The sequence below is a fragment of the Schistocerca nitens genome, chromosome 1 (genome assembly GCF_023898315.1).
Source record: "Schistocerca nitens isolate TAMUIC-IGC-003100 chromosome 1, iqSchNite1.1, whole genome shotgun sequence".
Classification (NCBI taxonomy): domain Eukaryota; kingdom Metazoa; phylum Arthropoda; class Insecta; order Orthoptera; family Acrididae; genus Schistocerca; species Schistocerca nitens.
The window spans coordinates 462,813,956-462,839,816 of record NC_064614.1 but is presented as its reverse complement, the minus strand read 5'-3'; the positions used below and the strand labels follow the sequence as shown (position 1 = coordinate 462,839,816).

Sequence of the window (25,861 nt, the reverse complement as noted above, 5' to 3'; positions counted from 1 at the left end):
TCTTCTCTCTATTTTCGGATGAATAAGGAAAAGAAATACCAAGTAGTCGTACAGGGTACCCTCCGTCACGCACCGTACGGTGCCTTGCGAAGTATGTATGTAGATGTAGATGGCTGGAAAAGCGAGAGCTTTTCATCAGTATTGCAGGCCGAGAAAGCCAGCATTCAAAAAAAAAATTTGATGTTGAAATTGGATCTGTTATTTTTTAAAGTCACAAGTTTTCAGTAATCGTTGCATTATGAGTCAACGAATGCTTTATTTATGAAATGATTTAAACGTACATTGTTATGTAAATTCCAACAATTACGAACAAAACTTCTTTAAAAAAAATTGAGTGTGCAAGGTGCAGTCACTTAGAGATATAATTCACTATGGCGAGTGGCGCCTCACAGGGCGTAGCCGACGTCAGAGGCTGGGGTGGATGCGAAGTTGGCCGAGGTGGAGGCGGCCGCGGTGGTGGGGGCGGCGCTGGTGAGACCCAGGTAGCCGTCCAGCCAGGCGGCGATCCGCGGCAGGTTGTCGGTGCTCCACTCCGCCTCCTCGCGGATGGTCCGCAGAGCGTCTTCCAGCAGCATCTCCGCCGGCCCGAACTGGCCCACGCGGGACACGTACAGCTGCGACACCTGCGCAAGCACACCTCGCGTGACCTATCGCCGCCTCCTCAATCCATTCCGGCACAGTAACTGCCTGTTCCCTGAAAATCTTCCGTAAATAGCACCAGACGACGAGAGAAGTGAAGAACGAAGTTGTAAAACTTGTTAAATTTCATGGTTGTTCTGGAATGACGTCTTGGTTTGTTTCAGTAGACACGTCCTTCTATTATTAATACATGTCTAAAAGGAGTCAATTAATTCCGAGATAGTATGACCACAATTTCAGCATTGCGATTGCCTAGGCATCAATTTTTGTCAATTAATGCTCCTAACTCTACATCCTCAACCACAGTATGCTAAGAGGTTTCTTGGGTGTCCTCACACATGTACTTCAAGCTAGGCTGTTATACATTCTGATGTCATACTGTAACAACAACGACTCTGTACTATTGTACATATAAGTAATTCTTTTCATCCGATTTTACGATAAACTTGTGTAATTGTTGTTCTGATTTCATTTCTTTTTGTTTCATGCCATTATGTTAAGAAAGCTGTAAATATGTTTCAATGTGAATATTAATGTTTATGTCAAATGTCAAGTAATATTGTGATAGAACTGAAATGTAACAAATGCTGAAAGTGTTGTAAGATGTTTAAAATTTTATCTGTGCCTCTGGTCCATACGTAGGCAATGTGTTAGGATACGTAGAATGCAAAACCTCAGGTGAATACCCGGTCTGTCAGGGAGCGGTAAAAGTTGGTGGCAGGCGAGCGCGGGAAAATGCGCGCGGGCACTGCACGGCACAACGGGCACAGTAGTAGTTGCAGTTTGGCACTAGTTTGAGTAACACCTTCTGGAGCGAGGAGGCTCTCCTGGAAGACATAGCTTCACTGAGCCTCGGGTATGCCGTTCCAACGCCCACACAGCATGGCAAAATTCCATAGGCACTAAATGGAAAAGTATTGCGACGCTAAGAAGAATTAAAGTGCCAATACGTCAAGAGCCATAGCTGTGGTTGTATGTGTGCCCTGTGCCTCGCCATCGTGCCGCCCGCCAACCGCCGCATCGATACTAGCAGGTTGAAACTTTTAGTACTGTATTCGTATGGATCAGGGAGTGAACTGTGTTTGTTTGGTGGAATAATAACCTAAATTTTACCAGAACTTTTCCATCATTGAATTATCCTCACAACTAACCTAGACAGGGTCCTTTCCAAACGTTGTGCAATCCGAGTGTTCCGAAATGAAAATTAAAAATTGTGTTAATAATAATTTGCAGAACTAGCTATATTAGAATGGTGTTTAAAGAAATGTTTTGTTAATGAACCAGTAAATGAATAACGAAGGTCTAACGAAGTCGAAAGAAAACTTTAGTATTGATATAGTAATGAAGTTTATTACTTCGAGACAGATTTAAAGGCATTTAAATGAGCAGTAAATAAGATGAAAAGAGTAGTAACTTTTATACTGGAAATCTTGAATGAATAATACAGTAATCATATACAGCGATCATAACAGTTTCAGGGACCCTTCCTTCATTCGTTTGAATTCTGAAATGTTCTAAATTGGTTTGACCAGCAAAAGTTAAAGCCAATATAAAAGTCAAAATTTATCAGTGTTTTATCTTTATCAAAATTGATATTTTGTGTGTGTGGCATGAAAGTACAATTTCTAAGGTAACCTATGCCCGATTTCAATCAGATTAATAGACAGTATAAAGTTTTGTAGTAAACATTACAGTGTAGTGTTATATATTCATGATTTTCCATATCAGTACAGAACGTGAAATTATCAGTTCAATAGATTTTTCTGGTTCTAAAATTCTACTATATTATGCAGTGTTATAACTTGTTGTTTTGCATGAATATATACCAACTTGTACAGGGAAGAAACTCAGTTGATGCCTAATTAGGCTGGCGACCGTATTATTGTCACATTGGTAGTATCTTCTAGTTTGCTTTTGATCCATCCTGACGTGTGATTGCATTTCGAACTTACTTGACGGATCATTGTTATTACAGACTGGATGTAAGTATGATTTGCCACCATTCAGGTACACGCGATCGATATCTAGGCGAAAATCCTTACTCATAAGGTGAATCCCGCTCAATTACCATAGCACAGGCTTTAACGAGTACTGTGTCAGAGATTACAGTACTTGTACACTTTTTAATGTAAAGTAGAGAAAAAGGAAAAAGAGAGAGAGAGAGAAAACAAAACTGTAATATTAGCTTCTATGTTACTTCAGATTGTTGCCACTCATCTATGCTTACTTAAATGGTTGTACTGTATGTGGTCCATTATTTGTTCGATTGTTGTAATACGACGTCCGCTGGCCATACTCTTGTGACATTTCATTTTGTGATGGTTGTGTAACTGATCGACTGTATCCAGTAAAAAGTACGTCAGAAAGGAAGTGAATTGCAACAGAGCTAGCCAGGCAAGAGTGCGATGCATTGTGAAGTGAAACACAGAAAACAGCCGACATGCTGGAATAAAGTACAGAGTCCCCTGTTCGAGCACAGGACGGGGCAGTCTGCCCTGAGTCATGAGATCAGCCACCGCGTGAGAGGAGAGCCACCCACTCGCTGGAGGGAGGCTACAGCCGCCCCTATGGTATCGTCAGCGACACTGACATGGTAGCAAGCAGAGACGTCGCTGACAGCAGCATTCGAGTGACGCCACGCTTGGCCCCAAACTTTGCGTTGTCAGCAGTGCCGAACATCTGTTGTTTTGCATGGCCGTACCTTTTTGTAACACCCTGTATAATGATGGTGATAATAACTGTTATTATTCTGAGTGGAGTACAATCTTGCTTTCTATGATAACTTGCTTGTGCACTAGTGGTAACTACTGCTACCCACATCTTAGATCGCCCTTTAGTCGTGTGTATCCAGTGTACTACTCAAAGGTAATATTAATAAAAGTCACTACAACTACTAAAGTTCAGTTTCCTTGGACCAATGTTTCAAATAAAAATGCCTAATTACGCTGGCAACCGTTTATTGTTTCATTCGTGTGAACTTTTTTTGTTTCATTATCCCCAAAGTAAAGCCTGTTTAGTTTTCTATAAATTGTATTATAATCAAAATTACTGTCCGATAGCCCTTATTTATTAGACAAACATACGGTCAAAACCCAAAATCCTCCCAGAGGGTAACACTAGTTTAAGTCATAGCAAACGAGTAGCTAGTGTTATACCATACGTGAGTGATGGCTAAGACATAATTCTAGGATTTAAATTCTTATATCTGGATCGTACCATAAACCATCTTTGGCAACATAGGGTGGAACTTGATGGGAAAATGTTTCAGTTAGGTGAAGCCATTGTCAGTATAGCAATGCCGCGAGGGGAGTCTGACATGAAAGACGAACCGATTAAACGGCGAACGATCACAATAAGATTGATTCGCATGATTGTGTACCTAACGGTACTGGGAAATCACTTTGTGTCAGTGTTGAGTCTAGCTTGTTCGTAGGAATTTTGTGCATGGTGGAACCGTTAGAAGAGAATGGAGTATTAGATCAGGAGGGTTACTTAGTTAAAAGAGGTATTGTACATATACAAGAAATAGAGTGAAAAGAAGGTACCTGTTTATATAGATAATTTTAACGCAGAGGACGTAAGATTAACATAGGGGTTGTTAATCGCTAATATGGATATCCTGGAGGAAGAAGAATGGGACATGGGTGTTAGCCACAAACAATCGCCGAACGCCACTGAAACAGCATTACGAGGAAAAGTGAAGCACCTAGAGGGAAGCAGTAGGAAACGGATTCATTTTTTTTCAAAATGGCCATTATCGGCTAAGCATATTACAGAGCACCGCATACCAACGAGCAATGAATCACCAGTCTACCACAAATCATACAGAATACTTAAAGCCAATTTTGGAGGAATTTATCGATCGAGAGCTGAAAGATGGAATAACTGAAGAAAGTAATAGTGCATGGAGGGGGGGGGGGGGGAGGACAGGAATAGTCGTCGTGCCAAAAGAGTCAATGGATGCAACACGAAAATATAGGTTTCGTTGTGATTATAGGCATCTACATGTGAAAACCATAGTGGATGCGTATCCTTTGCCAATCATCACAGGAAACTTGGACCATTGAGGGCAATGAAAATATTTTTCAACACTAGGCAGAGGTTGCACCGTAAGATCGACACGAAACAGCATTTTCGGCACCCTGGGGACACTATCAATTCAGAAGAATGCCATTCAGATTAAAACACGCACCTACAACGTTTCGGAGTTTGTTTGACGGAGTAGTCAGAGATTTACGACCATGGCAATGCTTATTGTATCTCTGTCACATAATCATCTATGGAGGTGATATGAAACAGCATATGCAGCGATTAAGGGGAGTATGGCTCAAATGGCTCTGAGCACTATGGGACTCAACTGCTGAGGTCATTAGTCCCCTAAAACTTAGAACTAGTTAAACCTAACTAACCTAAGGACATCACAAACATCCATGCCCGAGGCAGGATTCGAACCTGCGACCGTAGCGGTCTTGCGGTTCCAGACTGCAGCGCCTTTAACCGCATGGCCACTTCGGCCGGCCTAAGGGGAGTATTCCTAAGGTTAAAAGCAGCGAAGTTAGCACTGGGTACAAAAAAGAGTAATTTTGTGAGGGAAGAGATATCATATCTAGGTCACATCAAAAAGTAAATTTGGGGATAAGACAGACCCAAGATTAATTTCCTATACCAAAATCTTTAAAGTAGTTGTTCTTAGGAGTCGCGAACTACACTACCGTTTTGGAAATTGCAACACCAGAAAGGAAACGCATCATTGAATCAGTAAGATTCTGAATACGTACGTGAGGGATTTCCCTCCACGCAGTTTTCTCTCCACGCAGTGAAATCCGTGACACCAGTTACTAGAGAACTGTGACGCACCAGGTGCCGACCGACCATATCCCAGACATGTTCAATGGGCGACATGTCTGTCGAACGTAAAGGCTAGGGAAGCAATGGTACCCCTCGCTCTTCGAAGAAGGTCTGTGCATTCCTCGCAATATGTGGCCGGGCATTGTCCTGTTGAAATGTGGCCTGTGCAGACGCCTGAAGCAGGGGGAATACCTCAGGCTCCGCAACCTCCGTTAGGTACCGGTTGCTGTTCAAAGTGCCCTCAATATTTGCGAGTCGAGATCGGTTGTTGTAACCAATGGCGCCCCAGACCATCACACCTGGTGTCTGTCCGCTATGCCGCTCCACAATGCAGCCCTCCAGGTTGCGCTCACCACGGTACCGTCGGACACGTATGCGGCCATCACTGTAGGACACGTTGAAGCGTGACTCATCCGAAAACATTACATTTTGCCACTCAGAACCCCAGTGACGGTGTTCACGTACCCATTACAGTCGGAGGAGCTTTTGGTTTCTGGACAATGGTAGCCGACCTAATGGCATGCGTGCAACCAGTCCAGCCTGCAGCAGACGGCGACGAACCGTCGGTACAGACAAGCTCACACCTGTTGCAGTGCTCCAGCGACGAGCCAACACTGTGAATGACGCTGTACGATCCATGATGGCCATGCGGACAAGATCAGGGTCATCCCATGCTGTGCTCATGTTCCGTGGCCCAGTTCCCGCTCGTCGCTGCGTACGACCTTCCTCTATCCACTGCTTCCACACACGCAACACTGCCATAACAGCATGCCCTGTGCGAGCCGAAATGTCACGGTATGACAACCCCGTTTCCCGGAGACCCATCATTCTGTCCCGTTCGAACCAGCTCACATGGCAATATGTTTCCCTTTGACGTCGACAAGGCATACTTGCACTCACTGTATTGTTTCCACCTTGTGTGACAGCTCTGCACCGATTGCACTAGACGCAACATCGACCCTGTCGGACCGACACGAGAGGGCTCTGCTGGCGTACGTGTAGCCCATCTCGCTGCAAAACGTATCACGTATTGCTTGCGCACCCGTCGCCACTTCCAACAAGTGTGGCGCTATTCGGGTAATTCCTTCTCGGTGTTGCACTTTTCACAAACGGTAGTGTATTACCGCCGGTTTGTAAAAGGATTAGCAAATACTGCCAGACCATTCACACAGTTGTTAAAAAAGAGTACCAAATTTGTGTAGTCAGAAGAGCGCCAGCATGCTTTTGAGGAGCTAAAAGAAGCTATATCTTCGAGTCTGATGAGTATTTCCGGATTTTATAGAGAATTTGTTTTATCATAAGATGCATCGGACCATGCACTCGGCTGTGTGTTGTTATAGGGCGTAGAACATCTGTTAGCTTGTACATCAAGACAATTAAATTCTGCAGAAAGAAATTATTCCACAACAGAAAAAAGACATGTTAAGCCTTATTGATGGAATCACATATTTAAAATGTAATCGGTATAGTAAAAAGTTAAGAATGATAACAGATCATGCGGCATTAAATGGCTGTGGGGGTTAGAGGGTTCTTGTAGCAGGTTGATGTGATGGGAAGACTAAGTAAATCTGATTTTTAAGTCACGCATAAACTTGGGAAGAAGCGCAGAAACGCAGCTGTCTTAAGTACAAAAGTATCAGTATTACGTTTTGGGAGCATTGAGCATAAGGAATGGCAAACTGCGCAGAGAGAAGATGACAAATGTAAGCAATACTTTAAACAGTCACTGTTTTGTATGCAGGATGGGCTGCTATGCAGAGAGACTAAATTGGTAACAGAGAAGATAAGGAACAGAGTGCTACAAGAAGCTCATGATCACACATTAGCGGGTCATGGATGTTGCAGATCTACCAGCAGAAGTGTAGCAGAAATATATTGGTGGAGAACTAGGCAGACGGACGTAAACCAGTATGCGCGGAATTGAATACAGTGCGCACAGAGAGCGGATTTGTGTCGAATGAGAGTACCATTGCAGAGGTTACTTGAAACATTAGCACCATTCAAATTTCTGGTGATTTATATTTTAGGCCTATTCAGTACAACACCTTTACGGAATAAATACGAAGATACTTAGAAATGGTCGCGATGCCAAACCACCAGGCAGCAACAGTGGCACAAGAACTTGTGAATAATTGGAGGCTGAAGTTTGGTGTGCCTGAAACAATAGTTACAGACCAGGGAACAAACTTCATGTCAGATCTATTCAAGGAATTGTGCAAGTTACTGAATGTGAAGAAGTTAGAACGAGTGGTTTCCATCCACAAGCCAATGGAAGAACTGAAAGAGTGCATAGGACAATCGGGAAGATGCCTGGATACTACGTTGACTTATATCACACCAACTGGGATGACTACTTTAAGTATGTCGTCTCTTCCTGCAACTCAAAACAGCATACGAATACAGGCTTATCGCCGTAAGTGGTAGTATATGGTCGTAAAATGCCATCACCGCTCGATATATTGAAAACGAACAAAGGGAAAACTGGGGAGTCTGTTAAGGAATCTGCCAAAGTTCAAATGGCTCTGAGCGCTGTGGGACTTAACATCTGTGGTCATCAGTCCCCTAGAACTCAGAACTACTTAAACGTAACTAACCTAAGGACAACACACACATCCATGCCCGAGGCAGGATTCGAACCTGCGACCGTAGCAGTCGCGCGGCTCCGGACTGAGCGCCTAGAACCGCGAGACCACCGCGGCCGGCTGCCAAAGTGATCAGGGAAATTTGGAATAGAGTACGGAAGGCAAATACACGACCACTAGAGAAACAGGAAGAAGCAGTGTGCCGTACAGCAAGAATGCCACAGTATGAGGCTGGTCAGTGGGTGATACTATCAACTTCGTATACGCCGAAGGGAAAGACAAGGAAGTTTCTTGCAAAGTATCAGGGGGCCATACCAAGTGATAGAGACTACGTCGCCAGTAAATGTCAAGATTCAATTGCCTACGACAACAACAATTATGCATGTAGGGCCGTTGAAACTATTTCAAGGGCGTCCGGAAGTTATTCCAGGGATATGAGATGCAGACCGGAATGGGAGAGTGAGGAGAAAGGTATCGGAAGATAAACAAGAGGTTATGAATGAAACAGTAACAAGGAACCTGTATCGATTAAGACCTAGGAGATAGTCATTTCATTTTTTTAGGTTAGGTATAGAATTATTGCAATTAGTGTAAGCAGCTTCAGAACAGCAATGAATTTAAAGGGCAGGAAAGAGATAGATATTCCTGCCCGTAGGTGAGATACAGAGAAGGCACGATAATGCGTTTCATAGCGGAACTATAGATCGTCGTCGGAGTGGAAGCGTTACGTAGCCAGCACCTCGAAGGGGAAGTGCTGTTCGCCAAGCAGAAAAACGTAGCGATCACTAGTCATCGCTGGATGATACAGGTGGTATTCAACGCATGGGAGATGCGTAACGAGGTGAAAAGATTGGAAGAAGTATTCGACAGTTGGGACGAAAAGGCACGGGATACTCAAAGGAAGTGGCGGGATATGTGAGAGAGTACATGGAGCGTACGAGATATGAGCAGCGATATGGCCGAAGTACTGGGGGCTATTCATCGCACGCGAAAGAAGAAGGCTTGAATCGACACTGGAGATCGGCTTGTGAGAACAATATTTGGCACTGCTGATGAGGAGACATTCGAAGGGTGAACAACGCCGTAGAAGAGGTTAAGCAGGGGGCAAAATGGAACATAGCCGTGGGTAACTGACAAACTATGCAGATTAAAAATTTAGAGAAGAACATATTGGATAAGATATGGCTACTACGATAACTGACTGGTGAGATAATGCGGCATGCCAGAACTGCAGAAGAAGCAGTTAGAATATCACGGAACTACAAACCAAAGCACATGTTTTAGATAGAGAAGTAGTAATGACAAAATGGTTGCAGTCCGCAGAAGATAGTGTTTGAAAACCGCTAGGGAAAGTAACAGAAGTAAAGGAGACTATGCAACAGGCTGTATGAGATCAGCTAGGGGTAAATTTGTCACCAGAGCAGTATTAAGAGAGTCTAAGGAAAATACAGAAGGAACTGTAGGAACTATCGCCGGAATTAGGGTTGGTTTTAAAACCCGTGCACAAAACTTACCTCATTATTTCAAGATAGCCACAGTATCGGTGAGAACTGATGGAGCGGAAGTTTACATTTCCGTTTGTGAAACAGTGCAGGGAAACAATCACATTGCTACTGCTACCCTGTCAAGTGGGGGATATTGAAGAAATCTGTAAGAGTAAAAACGCAGTGACTATTATTAATTTCAAAAGACAAGAAACAGATGTAGAATTGGAGGAAACAGAAAGTCCAAGCACGCAAAAAATTCATTCGTATCATGACTCTTACTGCACCATTGTCAAACCATACACGTAATACGAATACTTTTTTTTACGTTTCTTGATTTATTAAGCTTCGTCAACAGTGTCTGCATTGTTTGGTGTAAATACGCTACTGTCTAATCAGACTTCGCCAGCCATACGCGAATTGGCGGCGCGTCACGGTTATTTGGATAGCAATGATTGAAGAGTTCACATGTTTTGCAATGTGTTTGTACTGTAGTTCCGAGGGAACAGATTAACGTCAGTTATAGGTCAATCTTCATCTCAAAAGTATTCAAGTTTTGCAACAAGCAGTATAGATTGAAACTGAATGCAAGGAATTTAATCTTACTTAAATAACATTCGCTTTTTGTGTTAATATAGTAGTCTGATTAAATGGTTCAAATGACTCTGAGCACTGTGGGACTTAACTTCTGAGGTGATCAGTCCCCTAGAACTGAGAACTACTTAAACCTAAGGACATCACACACATCCATGCGCGAGGCAGGATTCGAACCTGCAACCGTAGCGGTCGCACGGTTCCAGACTGTAGCGCCTAGAACAGCTTGGCCACACCGGCCGGCCAGTCTGATTATCTAAGGCATATATGTTCAGTCGCAGTAGTACATAACATGACATATCAAAACCTGACTGATTAGACCTGTATGCCAGAACGGTACACGGACCCTGACCCATGTTTATTAGAGGTTGATCTTAAGCTTAAACTGCAGCCTATGCGACTACAAAACAGGTGCGATTAAGGGAAAATATGGCCCGCATCTCGTGGTCGTGCGGTAGCGTTCTCGCTTCCCACGCCCGGGTTCCCGGGTTCGATTCCCGGCGGGGTCAGGGATTTTCTCTGCCTCGTGATGGCTGGGTGTTGTGTGCTGTCCTTAGGTTAGTTAGGTTTAAGTAGTTCTAAGTTCTAGGGGACTTATGACCACAGCAGTTGAGTCCCATAGTGCTCAGAGCCATTTGAACCATTTGAAGGGAAAATATGGAAAACTTAAGTCTGATCTGCCAGGTGGGGATGGGGATTTAAAGCACATTTGTCTAGAATGCGTGTCCTATTCCTTATCACAGGGTCACATCGGTCAGTGGCAAGTCTACATACTGTGTGCGAGTGTCAGTATGTAATGGTACCAAAGGCAGGGAACCATAGTTTCAAATTTTTAGTGTGATAACTATACATGAAATGTATCCAGTTCCTGATAAAATCTTTTGAAACTTCCCGTAAGACTTCACAACACAGAACAAATAAGTGTTTCACCGATGCAGTAGTATAAGAAGTGTTTCACCGATGCAGTAGTACATCTTAACAGTAGCCTTCGTAGATATTAACGCAGTTAGTATAAAACGAATGGGGCTTGAAGATATGATGGGGCTTTATTACAGTACATAACTTAAGTTTGCTAAAATGGCTTATTCCTTCCTCAAATCTTACATTTGTCTCATGGCTGTAAAGAGGGTTTCTGGTCTCTCAACAGCCGCGTGATTGCTGAGGTGTTAGGGAAAGACAGAGCCAATAGAATAAACCCATCTCTACCATCCATCGAACCCCGGAATAGTGATTCTAAAAGCAGGCGTTTTACTTACTAAACCACTGCTTCATTTATGCAATGCTGCTGTGCCAGAAAATTCTGTACCGCAACATACAGGATCAAATAATTGAGTGAAACAGACAGTCCACAGGGTATGAGCCATTAATCGTACTTATTGCCCTACGAAGTTTCTCGTGTCTCTTGGAATGTATTGGGCATTGCTATAATGCTATGTTAGGCCAAGAGTACAAATGAGTAGTCATTACGCCCTAGGCTCAAAGTAGCTAAGAAGTGCTTGCAAGTGCGAGTGTAGATAACTTGTACTAGATCAGGAGGCACTATCCTTCGAATTAAAAATAAATATATAAATCCGTTATGAAGTTGAAAACACCTAAGAATACGAGTTCATTAAATGTTGTCAAGTACGGGTGGATGTGTGTATGACGGTGATGGAGGGTGGAGGGCATGTGTATCTTTCATCTTTCTCGGTTTCAAATGTAAAAATTCATACCAGCTCTATACGGTCATTTAAGTCGATATGGTTTCAGGAATCTTCCTTATCATTGCTTGTGTACATGAGAAAGCCAGACTTATTATATTTGCATATCGTCTATAAATGTGTTGCAATTATTGGAGACAATAATAGAAAACTGTGAAAAACAATTTTATATTAATATCTTATAGTCTTTCCATTAGGCAGTTATTACAGAAACATTAGCCCCTAATGTGGTTTAAAACGTTACACAGTGATTCTCAGTCACTCTTCTCATCTAATGTTGAGATTTCCATGTCGAGGCCTCTATATTGGGTAAAATGATTTTAGAGCACACTGTGAATGTGACTCTTCAACATTTTACTCGCTGTCATGAGAAAGACACTGACGGAAAAAATCGCAACATCAGAAAATTAATAATATAAAGTTATGAAATTTCTGGAATACATTTGTCTAGCTAGCATATTTAAGTGATTAACATTGCAACATCACAGGTTAATGTAAGCGCGAGATAAGCCACTGCAAATGTGAAATGCTGGTACATTAATAACCGGCGTAACTGCCAGAATGTTGAATGCAAGTATGCGAACGTGCATGCATTGGGTGGTACAGTGCCGAATGTCAGTTTGTGTGATGGCGTTCCTTGCCTGTTGCACTTGTTCGGTCAATACAGGGTCGGTTAATGGCTCTGAGCACTACGGGACTTAACATCGGTGGTCATCAGTGCCCTAGAACTTAGAACTACGTAAACCTAACTAACCTAAGGACATCACACACATCCATGCCCGAGGCAGGATTCGAACCTGCGACCGTAGCAGTCGCGCAGCTCCGGATTGAAGCGCCTAGAACCGCTCGGCCACCGCGTCCGGCTGGTCGGTTAATGCTGTCTGCAGATGACGGCAGAGTTGTCTTCCGATGATGTCCCAAATGTGCTCGATTGGAGACAGATATAGTGATTGAGGAAAGCCAAGCCAACATGTCGACACTCTGTAGGGCATGATGGGTTGCACAAGCGGTATGTGGGCGCGCGTTATCTGGTTGGAAAAAACCCACTGTTCATGAATGGCAGCACAACAGGTCGAGTCACCAGACTGACGTAAAAATTTGCAGTCAGGGTGGGCGGGATCACCATGAGAGTGCTCCACTGTCACACGAAATCGCACCCCAGACATAACAACAGGTGTATGTCCACTGTGTCCAGCACGCAGACAGTTTGGTTGCAGGCCCTCAACTGACCACCTCCTGACCAACAAACGGCCATCATTAGCACTAAGGCGCAATCAGCTTTCATCAGAAGGAAACGATAGATATCCACCTTTCCCTCCAATGAGCTCTCGCTTGACACCACTGAAGTCGAAAATGGCAGTGGTTTGGGGTCACTGGAATGCACGTTATAGGTCGTCTGGCTCGGAGCTGTCCTTGTTGTTGTAACAGTTCGTTGTGTCAGTGTGGTGCCAAGTGCTGCTCAAATTGCTGCTACAGATGCAGGACGAGGAGACAGAGACGTACGCCGAACACGGTGTTCTTCCATGCCGGTAGTGCCCAGCGGCACTACCGAAACCGGCTTCTTTTGCGACCGTATATTCTCGTGACCCCGCTGCCAGCAATCATATACAGTGGCTACATTCCTGCTGAGTCCAGCTTCTCTTAGCCGCCCTGATACACGACCTCGTTCCAACTCTGTGAGGTCGTCTTTCTCCGATTAGAGACATTCTTGACTAACATGAAGTCACCAAGTCAAGTCTCAACATTAACTAACGCTGACGACCGTCACAGCGTCTATTTCAAACAAACTTCGTTTGCGTCCTGATAGTGGCGCTACTAGCGCCACTCTTATGGTACTGGCGCGAAATCTGAGAAGACATCATCTTTCAGATATAGAAACACGCCTGCCAACTTTCGTTTATCTTCACGCTGCGATTTTTTCCGCCAGTGTAGTACAAATATTTAATGAAGTTTCCCCCACAGCGCATGGAAAATAATATTTCATATGTCGATCTCTTCATTTTGCAGCAGTCACTTTAACAAGCATTCGAATTTCTGTTTTATTATGGTAATTACTTACATCTATTTCATCTCTGCGACACGATCTTGTCACAAGCATAAAAGTGGTCTCGCCTCCGAAATGTGAATGAAGTGAATATTTGTGTGGCTCCTGCAATTAAACACGGAACCCTCTTTCGCTTCCGTCCATACATTTCAAACAGTTCTGTGGAATTGTGTCACTGCTCCCGGCAGTTAGCTGGGAAGGGCAGCAGCTGCTATCGACAAGAGACTGTGGGCTTCTAACGAACGGTGCGAGCAATTAAAAACACACTGTGTCTGTCTGGTGCAGCCGAACGGAAGCGCTATTGTCTGATGACCCGCTATTGCACGTGACGTACTAATATCGTTTTTTTGTTTGAGAAACGGATTTAAAAAATACATTGTTTTATCTTATGAGTGGCAGTTTTGGTCCATGAAAACTGCAGGCAGTACATAGGATAAATACACGTTCAAACATTGAAACTAATCATTTTAATGGTCTGAAAACGAAAACACTTAAAGTGTGCAGTTAACAGAAATTAAATACACAAAATTAGAGATTGAAAAATGTTGCGTTTATTATTCAGAAGGATTGGAGGAAGTGTTATATTACGACATAACTAACTACTACTCTGTAGGAATCAGTATGGGTTTCGAAAAAGACGATCGTGTGAAACCCAGCTAGTGATATTCGTCCACGAGTCTCAGAGGCCCATAGACACGGGTTCCCAGGTGGATGCCGTGTTTCTTGACTTCCGCAAGGCGTTCGATACAGTTCTCCACAGTCGTCTAATGAACAAAGTAAGAGCATATGGACTATCAGACGAATTGTGTGATTGCATTCAAGAGTTCCTAGATAACAGAACGCACCATATCATTCTCAATGGAGAGAAGTCTTCCGAAGTAAGATTGATTGCAGGTGTGCCGCAGGGGAGTGTCGTAGGACCGTTGCTATTCACAATATACATAAATGACCTTGTGGATGACATCGGAAGTTCACTGAGGCTTTTTCCGGATGATTCTGTGGTATATCGAGAGATTGTAACAATGGAAAATTGTACTCAAATCCAGGAGCCTGCAGCGAATTCACGCATGGTGCAGGGAATGGCAATTGAATCTCAATGTAGACAAGTGTAATGTGCTGCGAATTCATAGAGAGAAAGATCCCTTATCATTTAGCTACAATATAGCAGGTCAGCAACTGGAAGCAGTTAATTCCATAAATTATCTGAGAGTACGCATTAGGAGTGATTTAAAATGGAATGATCATATAAAGTTGATCGTCTGTAAAGCAGACGCCAGACTGAGATTCACTGGAAGAATCCTAAGGAAATGCAATCCGAAAACAAAGGAAGTAGGTTACAGTACGCTTGTTAGCCCACTGCTTGAATACTGCTCAGCAGTGTGGGATCCGTACCAGATAGGGTTGATAGAAGAGATAGAGAAGATCCAACGGAGAGCAGCGTGCTTCGTTACAGGATCATTTAGTAATCGCGAAATCGTTACGGAGATGATAGATAAACTCCAGTGGATGACTCTGCAGGAGAGACGCTCAGTAGCTCGGTACGGGCTTTTGTTGAAGTTTCGAGAACATACCTTCGCCGAGGAGTCAAGCAGTATATTGCTCCCTCCTACGTACATCTTGCGAAGAGACCATGAGGATAAAATCAGAGAGATTAGAGCCCACACAGAGGCATACCGACAGTCCTTCTATCCACGAACAATACGAGACTGGAGTAGAAGGGAGAACCGATAGAGGTACTCAAGGTACCCTCCGCCACACACCGTCAGTGGCTTGCGGAGTATGGATGTAGATGCAGATGTAGATGTAAGAGAGAAACAGAACTGCCTTGGCAATGAAGAGGAGTTACCAGTCCAAAGAAAACAAGTGTTTGGAAGTTTAATTTTTGAATTTATAATTGATAGGAAACCTGCAATTCTCGCCATATATCTCTGAACAAAATATGCAGCGTTTAGATTAAAGGTTTACAGATACGATACTTCGTCCACATTGATGACTTATAACAGGGTCGGCCACGGTATGCAAAGCTGCATGCGAACACGATGTGCTGCAGGCTCGCGGTCCGAGTCTCGGCCTGTCTCGCCAGAGCTCGGCCCTTCTCGAAGTCTTCGGTACAATGCGACATTTCCTTTATCACTGCCGTGCGGCAATTTTTGGTTAGTACGTCATTCACTATCTCCGCAGTCTCGGTGTCAGCAGTGTTTGTCCTTCGCTATTTGCTCTTGGTACAAAGCAAGTTCACAGCTCCAGTGGCTACTTGCACTAAAAGAGGCAGTCTAACGATCTGTTGGCACAAGCCTGTGAAAATGAGTCGGAATGACAGAAGGCAAGGATGAGACTTCTCAGAATCTATTATTCGGTCGCATATCGACAGTTATCGCAAGTTTCGTTTGGAACCACATTACGACCGTGCAGAACGCATTAGAGATTCAGTTGATCTGGAAGCACTCTGTGCTAAACTTTCAGGCATTGAGCACGTGGTGAAATTGATGATACAGAAATCAAATTTTCTGAACTCGCTCGCATTATTACTCTGTTAGTTACCACAGTTTTCGGTGCAATTGAACGAAGAGTATGGAGACTGTAATATTACTGCAAAGTACGTTGGTTAAATGAAGGGGCATGCTTGGAAAAAATTTTCTATTTAAAACCTGCTATGTGGACTTTATGAAGGAAAAAGGAAAGCAAGAACAAAAATTAAAACATCCGGAATGAACTGCAGACCTTGAGTTTTTGGTGGACTTCGCACTGCAAGGAGAGAAACCAAGTTCTTTCTGTTTGGGTAGGGATTCACATTGCGAATGGGATACATTGCAACAAAAAGCATCGTCCATTTCGCTAAGTTCCCTGGAATTAAAGAAAACCCGAATTTTGAAGAATTCATTGTGGTGTCCAAAGGATTACAAGTGTGCTTTTCTAAATGTTTTGAGGGCACTTCCTATTTTACATCTCTTTTTGAACTGTTTTCGATACCATTTGCCCCGCAGTTTTAAGTGCCCTTTGCAGATGCAGATAGATCTGATCGATCTACAGTGTAACTCCCGTTTAAAAGACAAATTCTTTTACGTTAAAACCGTCCAGGAGTTCTACGTTGTTTACCTCAGGAAGAATTCCTACATCTCCATTATAAGGTTCCAAAATGATAACAATATTTCGATCAACATATGCGCGTGAAAGACTTTTTCCTATTGTGAGACCAAATAAGTCACGATTTAAGTGGCAAAATGAACGACGAAATTCTGCAATGTTATCTGCACTTGTACGTTTACCGATAGTTATTACAGGATAATAATTTTATTATGTCTTCAGCGCTCAAAAATAATTAAATAATACTGAAAATTTGTTTTGTGTGTGATCTATGTCGTTGGAAAATACGAAATATGAAACCAAAGCGCAACAATGTTCCTTGTGCGACTGTATTGTCATTTAAATGCATCGCGTTCACAGTTTCCCCCCCCCCCCCCTTCCCGGCTACTACCATTCAGTCAGTGTGGGATTGTAGAGGGGCAAGTACGCAGCCAGGCCAGGCAGGAGAGCTCTACACACATGCACAGGGCACTGCACACTTGCAGAATTCGTGGCCATGATTCACGTACAACGTTCTCACCAGTGCTGTATGTAAGATGGGTAGACCCATAGCCAGACCCTGTGGTACAGGTTCTACCATTACAAATTTTACCAGAACTTCTCAAATTGCTGTTCGAGGTTTGTTAATTCTACAACATTTTAATACCCAATTTACTATTTAATGAACTGATAAGACTAAAAAATTAAAGAATTTTCACTTGTCTCTTCCTTTCTTCAATTGTTCCTGTTTTTCATGGATATAAGTCTATATCTTATTTTAGTTAAAAATGTTCAGTGTGTGAAATCTTATGGGACGTAACTGCTAAGGTCATCAGTCCCTAAGCTTACACACTACTTCACCTAAATTATTCTAAGGACAGACACAAACAGCCACGCCCGAGGGAGGACTCGAAACTCCGCCGGGACCAGCCGCCTAGTCCATGACTGCAGCGTCTTAGACCGCTCGGCTAATCCCGCGCGGCTTATTTTAGTAATATCTTTACTTTACTTTTGCATTGTCACTCGCTTACAGGGAAGATACAGCCGCGATGGCAGTTCTGGGTATTGCACTACAGCCATCGTAATCTCTATATATATAAAAGATAATCTCCTGACAAACTGACTGACTGACTGACTCACCACCGCCCAACTCAAACTGCAAAAGGACAGAAAGTTGAAATTTGGAGAAGATGTGTTTCTTGTACTGTAGCCTTCGTTTAAGAAGGGATTTTTCGAAATTCCAACTCTAATGGGCTAAAATAGGGGATGAGAGTTTTTCTTTAAAAAAAACCGCTAGACCTACGAAAATTGGTATTTAGTTTCTCAGTCAGAAATAAATAGATATGTGTTTCAAACTTTTTGTAAATTCAACCACTAAAGCGATAAAATGTTGGGTGAAATTTTTTTTAAATAAATAACCAGCCGCGCGGCGTGGCCACGCGGAATGGCCGCGCGGTTCGAGCGCCTTGCCACGGTTCGAGTCCTCCTTCGGGTACGGTTGTGTGTGTTGTCCTTAGCGTAAGTTAGCTTAAGTAGCGTGTAAGCCTAGGGATCGATGACCTCAGCGGTTTGGCCCCCTACGAACTTACCACAAATTTAAAAAAAAAGTTATTAAAGAACTACTAAAGAATTTTTAAGGCTACATCTACAGTGAAGTGCCAAATAAACTGGTACAGGCATGCGTATTCAAATACAGAGATATGTAAACAGGTAGAAGACGGCGCTGCAGTTGGCAACGCCCATTTAAGACAACAAGTGTCTGGCGCAGTTATCAGATCGGTTACTTCTGCTACAGTGGCACGTTACGAAGTTTTAAGTGAACTTGAATGTGGTGTTACAGTCGGTGCACGAGCGAGGGGACACAGCATCTCCCAGATAGCGATGAAGTGCGGATTTTCCCGTAAGGAATCAAGTAAAACATCAAATCTCCGACATCTATGCGGCCGGAAAAAGATCCTGCAAGAACGGGACCAACGACGACTCAAGAGAATCGTTATACGTGACAGAAGTAAAACTCTTCCACAGATGTCTGCAGATTTCAATGTCGGGTCATCAACAAGTGTCAGCGTGTGAAACATTCAACGAAACATCACCGATATGGACTTTCGGAGCCGAAGGCCCACTCATGTATCCTTGATGACTGCACGACACAAAGCTTTACGTCTCACCTGAGCCCGTCAACGCCGACATTGGACTGTTGATGACTGGAAACATGTTGCCTGGTCGGACGAATCTCGTTTCAGATTGTATCGAGCGGATGGACGTGTATAGGTTTGGAGACAATCTCATGAGCCCTCGACCCTACGTGTCAGCAGGAGACGGTTCTAACTGGTGGAATCTCTGAAATGGTGTGGGGCATGTAAAGTTGGAGTGATATTGGAGCCCTGCTACGTCTAGATACGACTCTGACAGGTGGCACGTACGTAAGCATCCTCTCTGATCACCGGCATCCATTCATGTCCATTGTGCATTCCGACGTACTTGGGCAGTTCCAGCAGGACAATGCGACACCTAGCACGTCGGGAATTTCTTCAGAGTGCTACAGGAACACTCTTCTGAGTTTAAACACTTCCGCTGGCCACCAGACTCCCAGACATAAACATTATTGCGAATATCTAGGATGCCTTGCAACGTGCTGTTCAGAAGAGGTCTCCACCCCCTCGTACTGTTACGGATTTATGGACAGCCCTGCATGATTCATGGTATCATTTCCATCCTGCACTACTTCAGACATTAGTCGAGTCAAGGCCACGTCATGCTGAGGCGCTTCTGCGGGGACCCTACACGATATTACGCACGTGTACCAGTTTCTTTGGCTCTTCAGCGTATGATAATTGGTATTTGACTTCTCGGTTAGCAACAAAAAAACTACGTGTTTCAGTGTTTCTGGTGATTCAACCCCTAACGGAGTGCAATAGGGGATGAAAATTTTTAAGATATTGTTTTTATATTAAAAAAATTTTAAAGGTAAATTTATGAAAACTGGTATTTCATTTCTCTGTTAGATATAAAGAAATATTTTTGTTAGGAAATAAAAGTTGCTACGGAAATTTTTCCACAAGAGCACATAAGTATTATTAACGAAAACTTTGGACACCAGCTAGCTGGATCACTTTTTTGTCAGAAGTACAATCGGTAAAGACCTTGCTAATATGGCTCTAATTAGCGTGAAAAGTTTAGAAAATTTTGCAATTTGTGAACAACAAAAAAATTCGATTAAATAAAAACATAAAAATCTCTGCAGACCATAGAGTCTTCGCGAGCGAGGCAGCAGGCACTAAGATAGTGTTGTAATGCAAGTGTTTGCAGGCCGCTGTGTCCGAGTGGTTCTAGGCGCTTCAGTCCGGAACCACGCGGCCGCTACGGTCGCAGGTTCGAATCTTGCCTCGGGCATGGATGTATATGATGCCCTTCGGTTTAACTAGTTTTAAGTCTAGGGGACTGATAACCTCAGATGTTAAGTCCCATAGTCCTTAGAGTCATTTGAGCCATTTTTAATATGAATTTTTACAAATTTTTGAGTAGATTACAATTCCTTATAGTATAGATACAGCAACAAAAAATGTTTATAAAAATACATTCACATTTACGATAAACTCATTTGTCTCTTTCACTTTTGAACTTCCGGCTAAACTGTTCATGGAGGCAGTGTGACCTTGCTATGAGATCATGAGTCAGTAAGCGACCTGTCACATGCTGTGTATCTTGAGATACCTTGTAAGTTTCGCAGTGTATCTCATTAACGGCTACAATTATTTGGAAATGGTTTTCACCAGTTTCAAGAGCTCTGAAATCCGTGTCCGGCCACGGGAGTAGCAGTTTTTATAGGTCCTGGTTTGGACGGAGTAATGTATGGATGGGAACCTGCTTTCTGCAATACTAACATAAGGCTCACAAAGTTCCGTAAGTATTCAGTCAAAAGTCTTAGCGGTTTTCACAGTTCAAGTGACACTTTTCTGAATGTGTACCATTAGGAAATTAATTTGATACGACATTTGAGAGATGAATGCTGATTTGATTTATATCAGCTTTCACCTGAAACAGCTGAATAAACTATTACGTCCACAACTTTGATAATTAAAAGAGGGCCTGCACAAACTTGTAAAAAAAAAAAAGGTAATTTTTCGTGGTGCGAGCCTATAGCTTACAGCTTAGAGAGCCTACATTAATATACAAAGCTTTATGGGTAAAAGTTCAGATATTTTTATTGGCGATGGAGGACAGGGGGGGGGGGGAGGAGGGGAACTACAGCCTTACTATTTTCTGCGGATATGCAGCTGTAGCTGGGACTACCCAGGACGATGTTGGTATCAGAAAAGAAAAGAAAAACAAATATTTCCAAAGAGGGAGTTAGACTCGGACTTACTGGAATAGGCGAAAGATGAAATACTGAAGGAAGCAAAGCATCAACTAGAAAACACGTAAAGCCTAGACCCTTGAATAACACACGAGGCATTAAATGTAGCTAATGAACGAAGGAAATATATAAATGCCGCCAATAGATTAGCCAAAAAGGAACACAGACACCTATGAAATTAACGAAGTGCAAAATGGCAAAGCAAGTACTACCAGTAGAGAAACGCAAAGTTGTAGTAGCATGCATCACTACAGGAAATATAGATATTGCATGTAGGAAAATTAACTAAAACCTTAAGACAAGCAAACGTAGCTTTATGAATATCAAGAACTCCGGTGGCAATCTAGTACTACGCAAAAAAATAATATGGAAAAGGTCTATGCAAAGGAAAGAAACGTGAAGACAGTATAAGGGAAAGACAAAAGGAAATGGATGAAGTTGAGATGATGGATGAGATACTACGATAAGAATTTGCTGAAGCAGTCAGAGATCAAGTTTTAAACGGGGCACCTAGAGCAGACGACATTTCCTTAGAATTATTAAGATCCTTCGGTCACAAAACTGTTGCGGGGTACAGAGAAAAGGGAAACTATCCTCAGACTTCAAGAAAAGTTATAATCCCAATACAAAAGAAGGCAGGTACTGTCAGGTTTGATTATTATGGAACTATCAGTTTTAAAATACTAACACAAATCATCTACAGAAGACTGAAAGGACTGGTAAAATCCACCTTGGGGGCATATCAGTCTAGGTTCCGCAGAATGTAGGAACACGTAAAGCTATACTGATACTACGACATATCTCGGAAGACAGATTAAAGAAAGGAAAATCCACATTAGCTTGCATAATCTTGGAGTACTGACTTTTCTCTTTTGACCCAACAACACTTCCGTGCTTAATGCGGTCCACTTAAACAGAAGCCACAAACGAGTAACAACAGCCTACGTTCATGTTTGATTAAAGGAGTGTCGTGGCGACTAGTGAGAAAAATAAGTAATTAATAATTTTCTGTGAATCCTTCGATGTTTTTACTTTCGATGTTCAAGACATTATGTAATGACAAGCTCTGCAAGTTTCTACATATTGCCAAGAATCGTTTTTGATTCGTTTTCCAGGAGGAAAAATTGCACTTATTACCAAGTACTAAAACAATTCAATAAACACGATAAAGGCGTGAAAATACGAGAGTGGCTGGTACCATTCTTTGATTACTTGTAGTAAATTAGATCATGGTCATAAATGGAAAGGAAATGTAACATCATGTATGTCTCTAATGAAGGACGAACGCCATTCGCCCTCGACGAATGTCTTTATGAAGAAGAAAAGAAATGTAGTAATAAGATAAGCAACGTAAAAATATACCTTGCAGTTTCTAGACTGAAAATTATTCTTTCAGTTTTGTAAATTTATAATCAATAAAATGGGAGACATATCTATGTCGATGGTTGTTGAGCTTCGCTGTTACGAGTTTTGATATTCATTATAGTATATGAGATGTAATAGATTTTGTTCAGAGAGGAATGTGTTTCCTTCTCGTAACTTCAGAAAACGAACAAAGCATAGTACTTGCGGCTGGCTACCATAGAGCTTGTTTTGCAAGAAAGTAATACTCTTTAATTACACTTTAGTATCGGAAGTTTATGGAATATGCTGAAAAATTGAGGAACGTGACTGACTCCTCGCTGTATAAATGTAGCAACGACATGTAACAAAACAATAACTAAGAACCGGCTTGAGGAACCATTACAATAACTACGAGGGTTGACTGAAAAGTAATGCCTCCACCTTCATAACTCTTCGACAGTTGGTAACATTGGTATGTGGCAGGTACTGGCTTGTTCCGTAGTCTCTTCTCTACAGCTCCAGTTGGCGGGAAGCCTTAGCATTGAACGGTTGTGTTGTTACAGTGTAAAGTATGGAACCCTGCGCAGACGGTCGGTCAATGTGATTTAAGCAACGTGCAGTTATTGAATTCTTGACAGCAGAAGCTATCACCCCAAAGGAGATTCATCAGAGAATGAAAGCATTTGATGGTGATTGTGTTTATGTGAGTACTGTGCGTCGTTGAGCGAGTAAGTTTGAAGATGTTGCGGCGGGAACATCTGACCTGCGTGACAAACAAAGAGTTGGACGGCCTGTGACAACAACCACCGAGTTTCACAAGCAAAATGTTGACAGATTGATTCAGGACGATCGTCGTACCACTCAGAGAGAAATTGTAAGAACAGTCGGCATTTCGCAAGAACGTGTGGGTCACATTATTGCTTTTCTTGGCTATCGGAAAATCGGTGCACGATGGGTACCCCGGATGCTGACTCCTGAAATGAAAGCTCACAGACTTGAAATTTGCCAGGAACTCCATCTCGCTTTACAAGAATGAAGGTGACACCTTTCTCCATTCAATTGTGACGAGACGAAACGTGGATACACCATTACGACCCGGAGACGAAACGTCAGTCTATGGAATATCGACACAAAGACTCGCCCCAGAAAAAGAAATTCAAGACGCAGCCCTCAGCTGGAAAAATCATGGCCACAGTGTTCTGGGACGCAGATGCTGTTATCCATGTTGATATCCGTGATCGCGGAACAATAATAAATTCAGAGCGTTACATCATAACGCTGCGAACTCTGAAACGACGGCTAACAACGGTCCGAAAGGAAAAGGGAAATGTTTTCCTGCAGCATGACAATGCCAAACCACGCACTTCACGAGCCACCACAGCAGAACTTCAGAGACTGAATCTCACCACCGTACAGCATCCTCTATACAGTCCAGATTTAGCACCGTCTGACTTCCATCTGTTCCCGATAATGAAAGACGATCTCCGGGGACTTCATTATGCTTCTGATGAAGACGTTGAGAGGACTGTAAGACTGTGGTTGCGGAAACAAGAGTGACGACTTCTTCCGTGACGGCTTCAGAAAATTTGTTCATTGTTGGCAGAAATGTATCCAATTGACTGATGATTAAGTGGGAAAGTGAATATTGGTAATTAAAGATCACATTATAAGGATTATTTATGCGTTTGATTTATTAAAATATTCCCATCCAAACCCAATTAACCAAGGTCGAGGCATTACTTTTCTCTCAAGCCTCGTAGAAAACTTAAATTTGACCAGTAAGGACGTAAAATATAAGAAATAATGACTGATTCCTTAAGTTCTACGAAGGATAACTGAGTCTGGGTCTAGAAGTCATCTACAGTATTATATTCCATACTATTTTGAATGATGAGTGAATTAACTATAGGCCCAAGAAGCAGAACTGTAACCATTTGTCAAATTCACTGTTCACTGTGCTGGTTGCTTTGCTATTCCTGTTATTCCAGCTAACGCACATCCATCCAAGTTCTGTTGGAAACAAGGATCACTGAGTACTTACCAGGTCAAGACCTTCTTGTGTTTTGAAGCCGTCAACGGTAGCTGAAATAAGGTATTCCCACAAAGCTGGATTTCCTTCACATCTGTAAAGAAAGTTCAGAACTTGATCATACCGAAATAGTTATCATTTTTATCATTACAAGGAACATTTGATTCATAATAACGTCAGTCATTCACTTATTATTACGAAGAAACTTAACATGCTGGAAAAATGTACATCAGTGCATCTCCTAAAAAGTTACAGGTCATTTGCTCTGATTAGAATTAACATCGTTAAATATACATGGATAAATTTGCAAAATGTTTCGTCGTTCCGATTTCATGTTCATTAATCACAAATTCATACGAATATTTATTGACGCCGTTGGTCAGTATTTGTCTAGGAGCCAACCACCATTCAATTACTTCCACTAATGTTGAAATGAAATATAAATCTTTTGAAGCTCTGTTTTGTGTTTTAATATGTGGGAAAGAGTAACACCATTATTATTTTAGCCGAGAAACGATATCAGAGTACCAGCATATTATTTTGGCGGAATATTCGCTCTAGTTTTCGTATCGAAGTGAAATCAAATGTGCACATTACATAAAGACCCGTTCCGGGTGGTTCGGCAGTCTTGAGCAATTTTTTTTTATTTGATGCCACTTCCTCGACTTGTGCGTTTATGGCGATGAAGTGAACACGGATACCGAATCCCGAGAGGAGCAAAAACCCAACCTATCCGGGAATCGAACCCGGGCCCCGGGACCGAGAGTGAGCAACGCTAATTCAAAGAACACGAGCTACGAACGCTTTTTGTAATACGTGCTATTGATGCTTGAACAGTTAACTGCAGAAAAAAAAATTGATTAACCGTTTGCTAAGTACCATTTCTCTCGTACTTAGCAGAACGCTAGGGCATAATATTTCACATTTAATTTTTTACGTTCAAATAATTACCTGAGCAAAAGTCTGTAAAAGGCATTTTGCGAGAAATTCCACAGACAAATCAGTACATTTGCATAAAAAGAGTACTCATACTTTCTGTTGGAGTCCCAGTTTGCGAATCCGGTAATGTTGTATGCGGCATTATATGTCAGTCTATTAGAATTAAAAATTAGAATCTAGTTGTTGTGGATTACGTAGGACCATTCGATATTCATTTTAAGTTCTTAGTCTCCATATT

The 25,861-nt window shown here is 42.4% G+C and overlaps 1 protein-coding gene across 1 annotated transcript in view; it reads right to left on the bottom strand.

The window, feature by feature from the left end:
• Positions 1-236: 236 nt before the first annotated feature.
• LOC126251848 (aminopeptidase N-like) overlaps positions 237-25,861 on the bottom strand; it is a 255,465-nt gene continuing 229,840 nt past the window's right edge. The window contains exons 16-17 of the mRNA XM_049952527.1: positions 24,697-24,778; positions 237-623 (exon numbers count right to left, since the gene is read on the bottom strand). Of these exons, the coding sequence (XP_049808484.1) occupies positions 387-623; positions 24,697-24,778 (319 nt within the window). The 3' untranslated portion in view covers positions 237-386. The remainder of the gene's footprint in view (positions 624-24,696; positions 24,779-25,861) is intronic.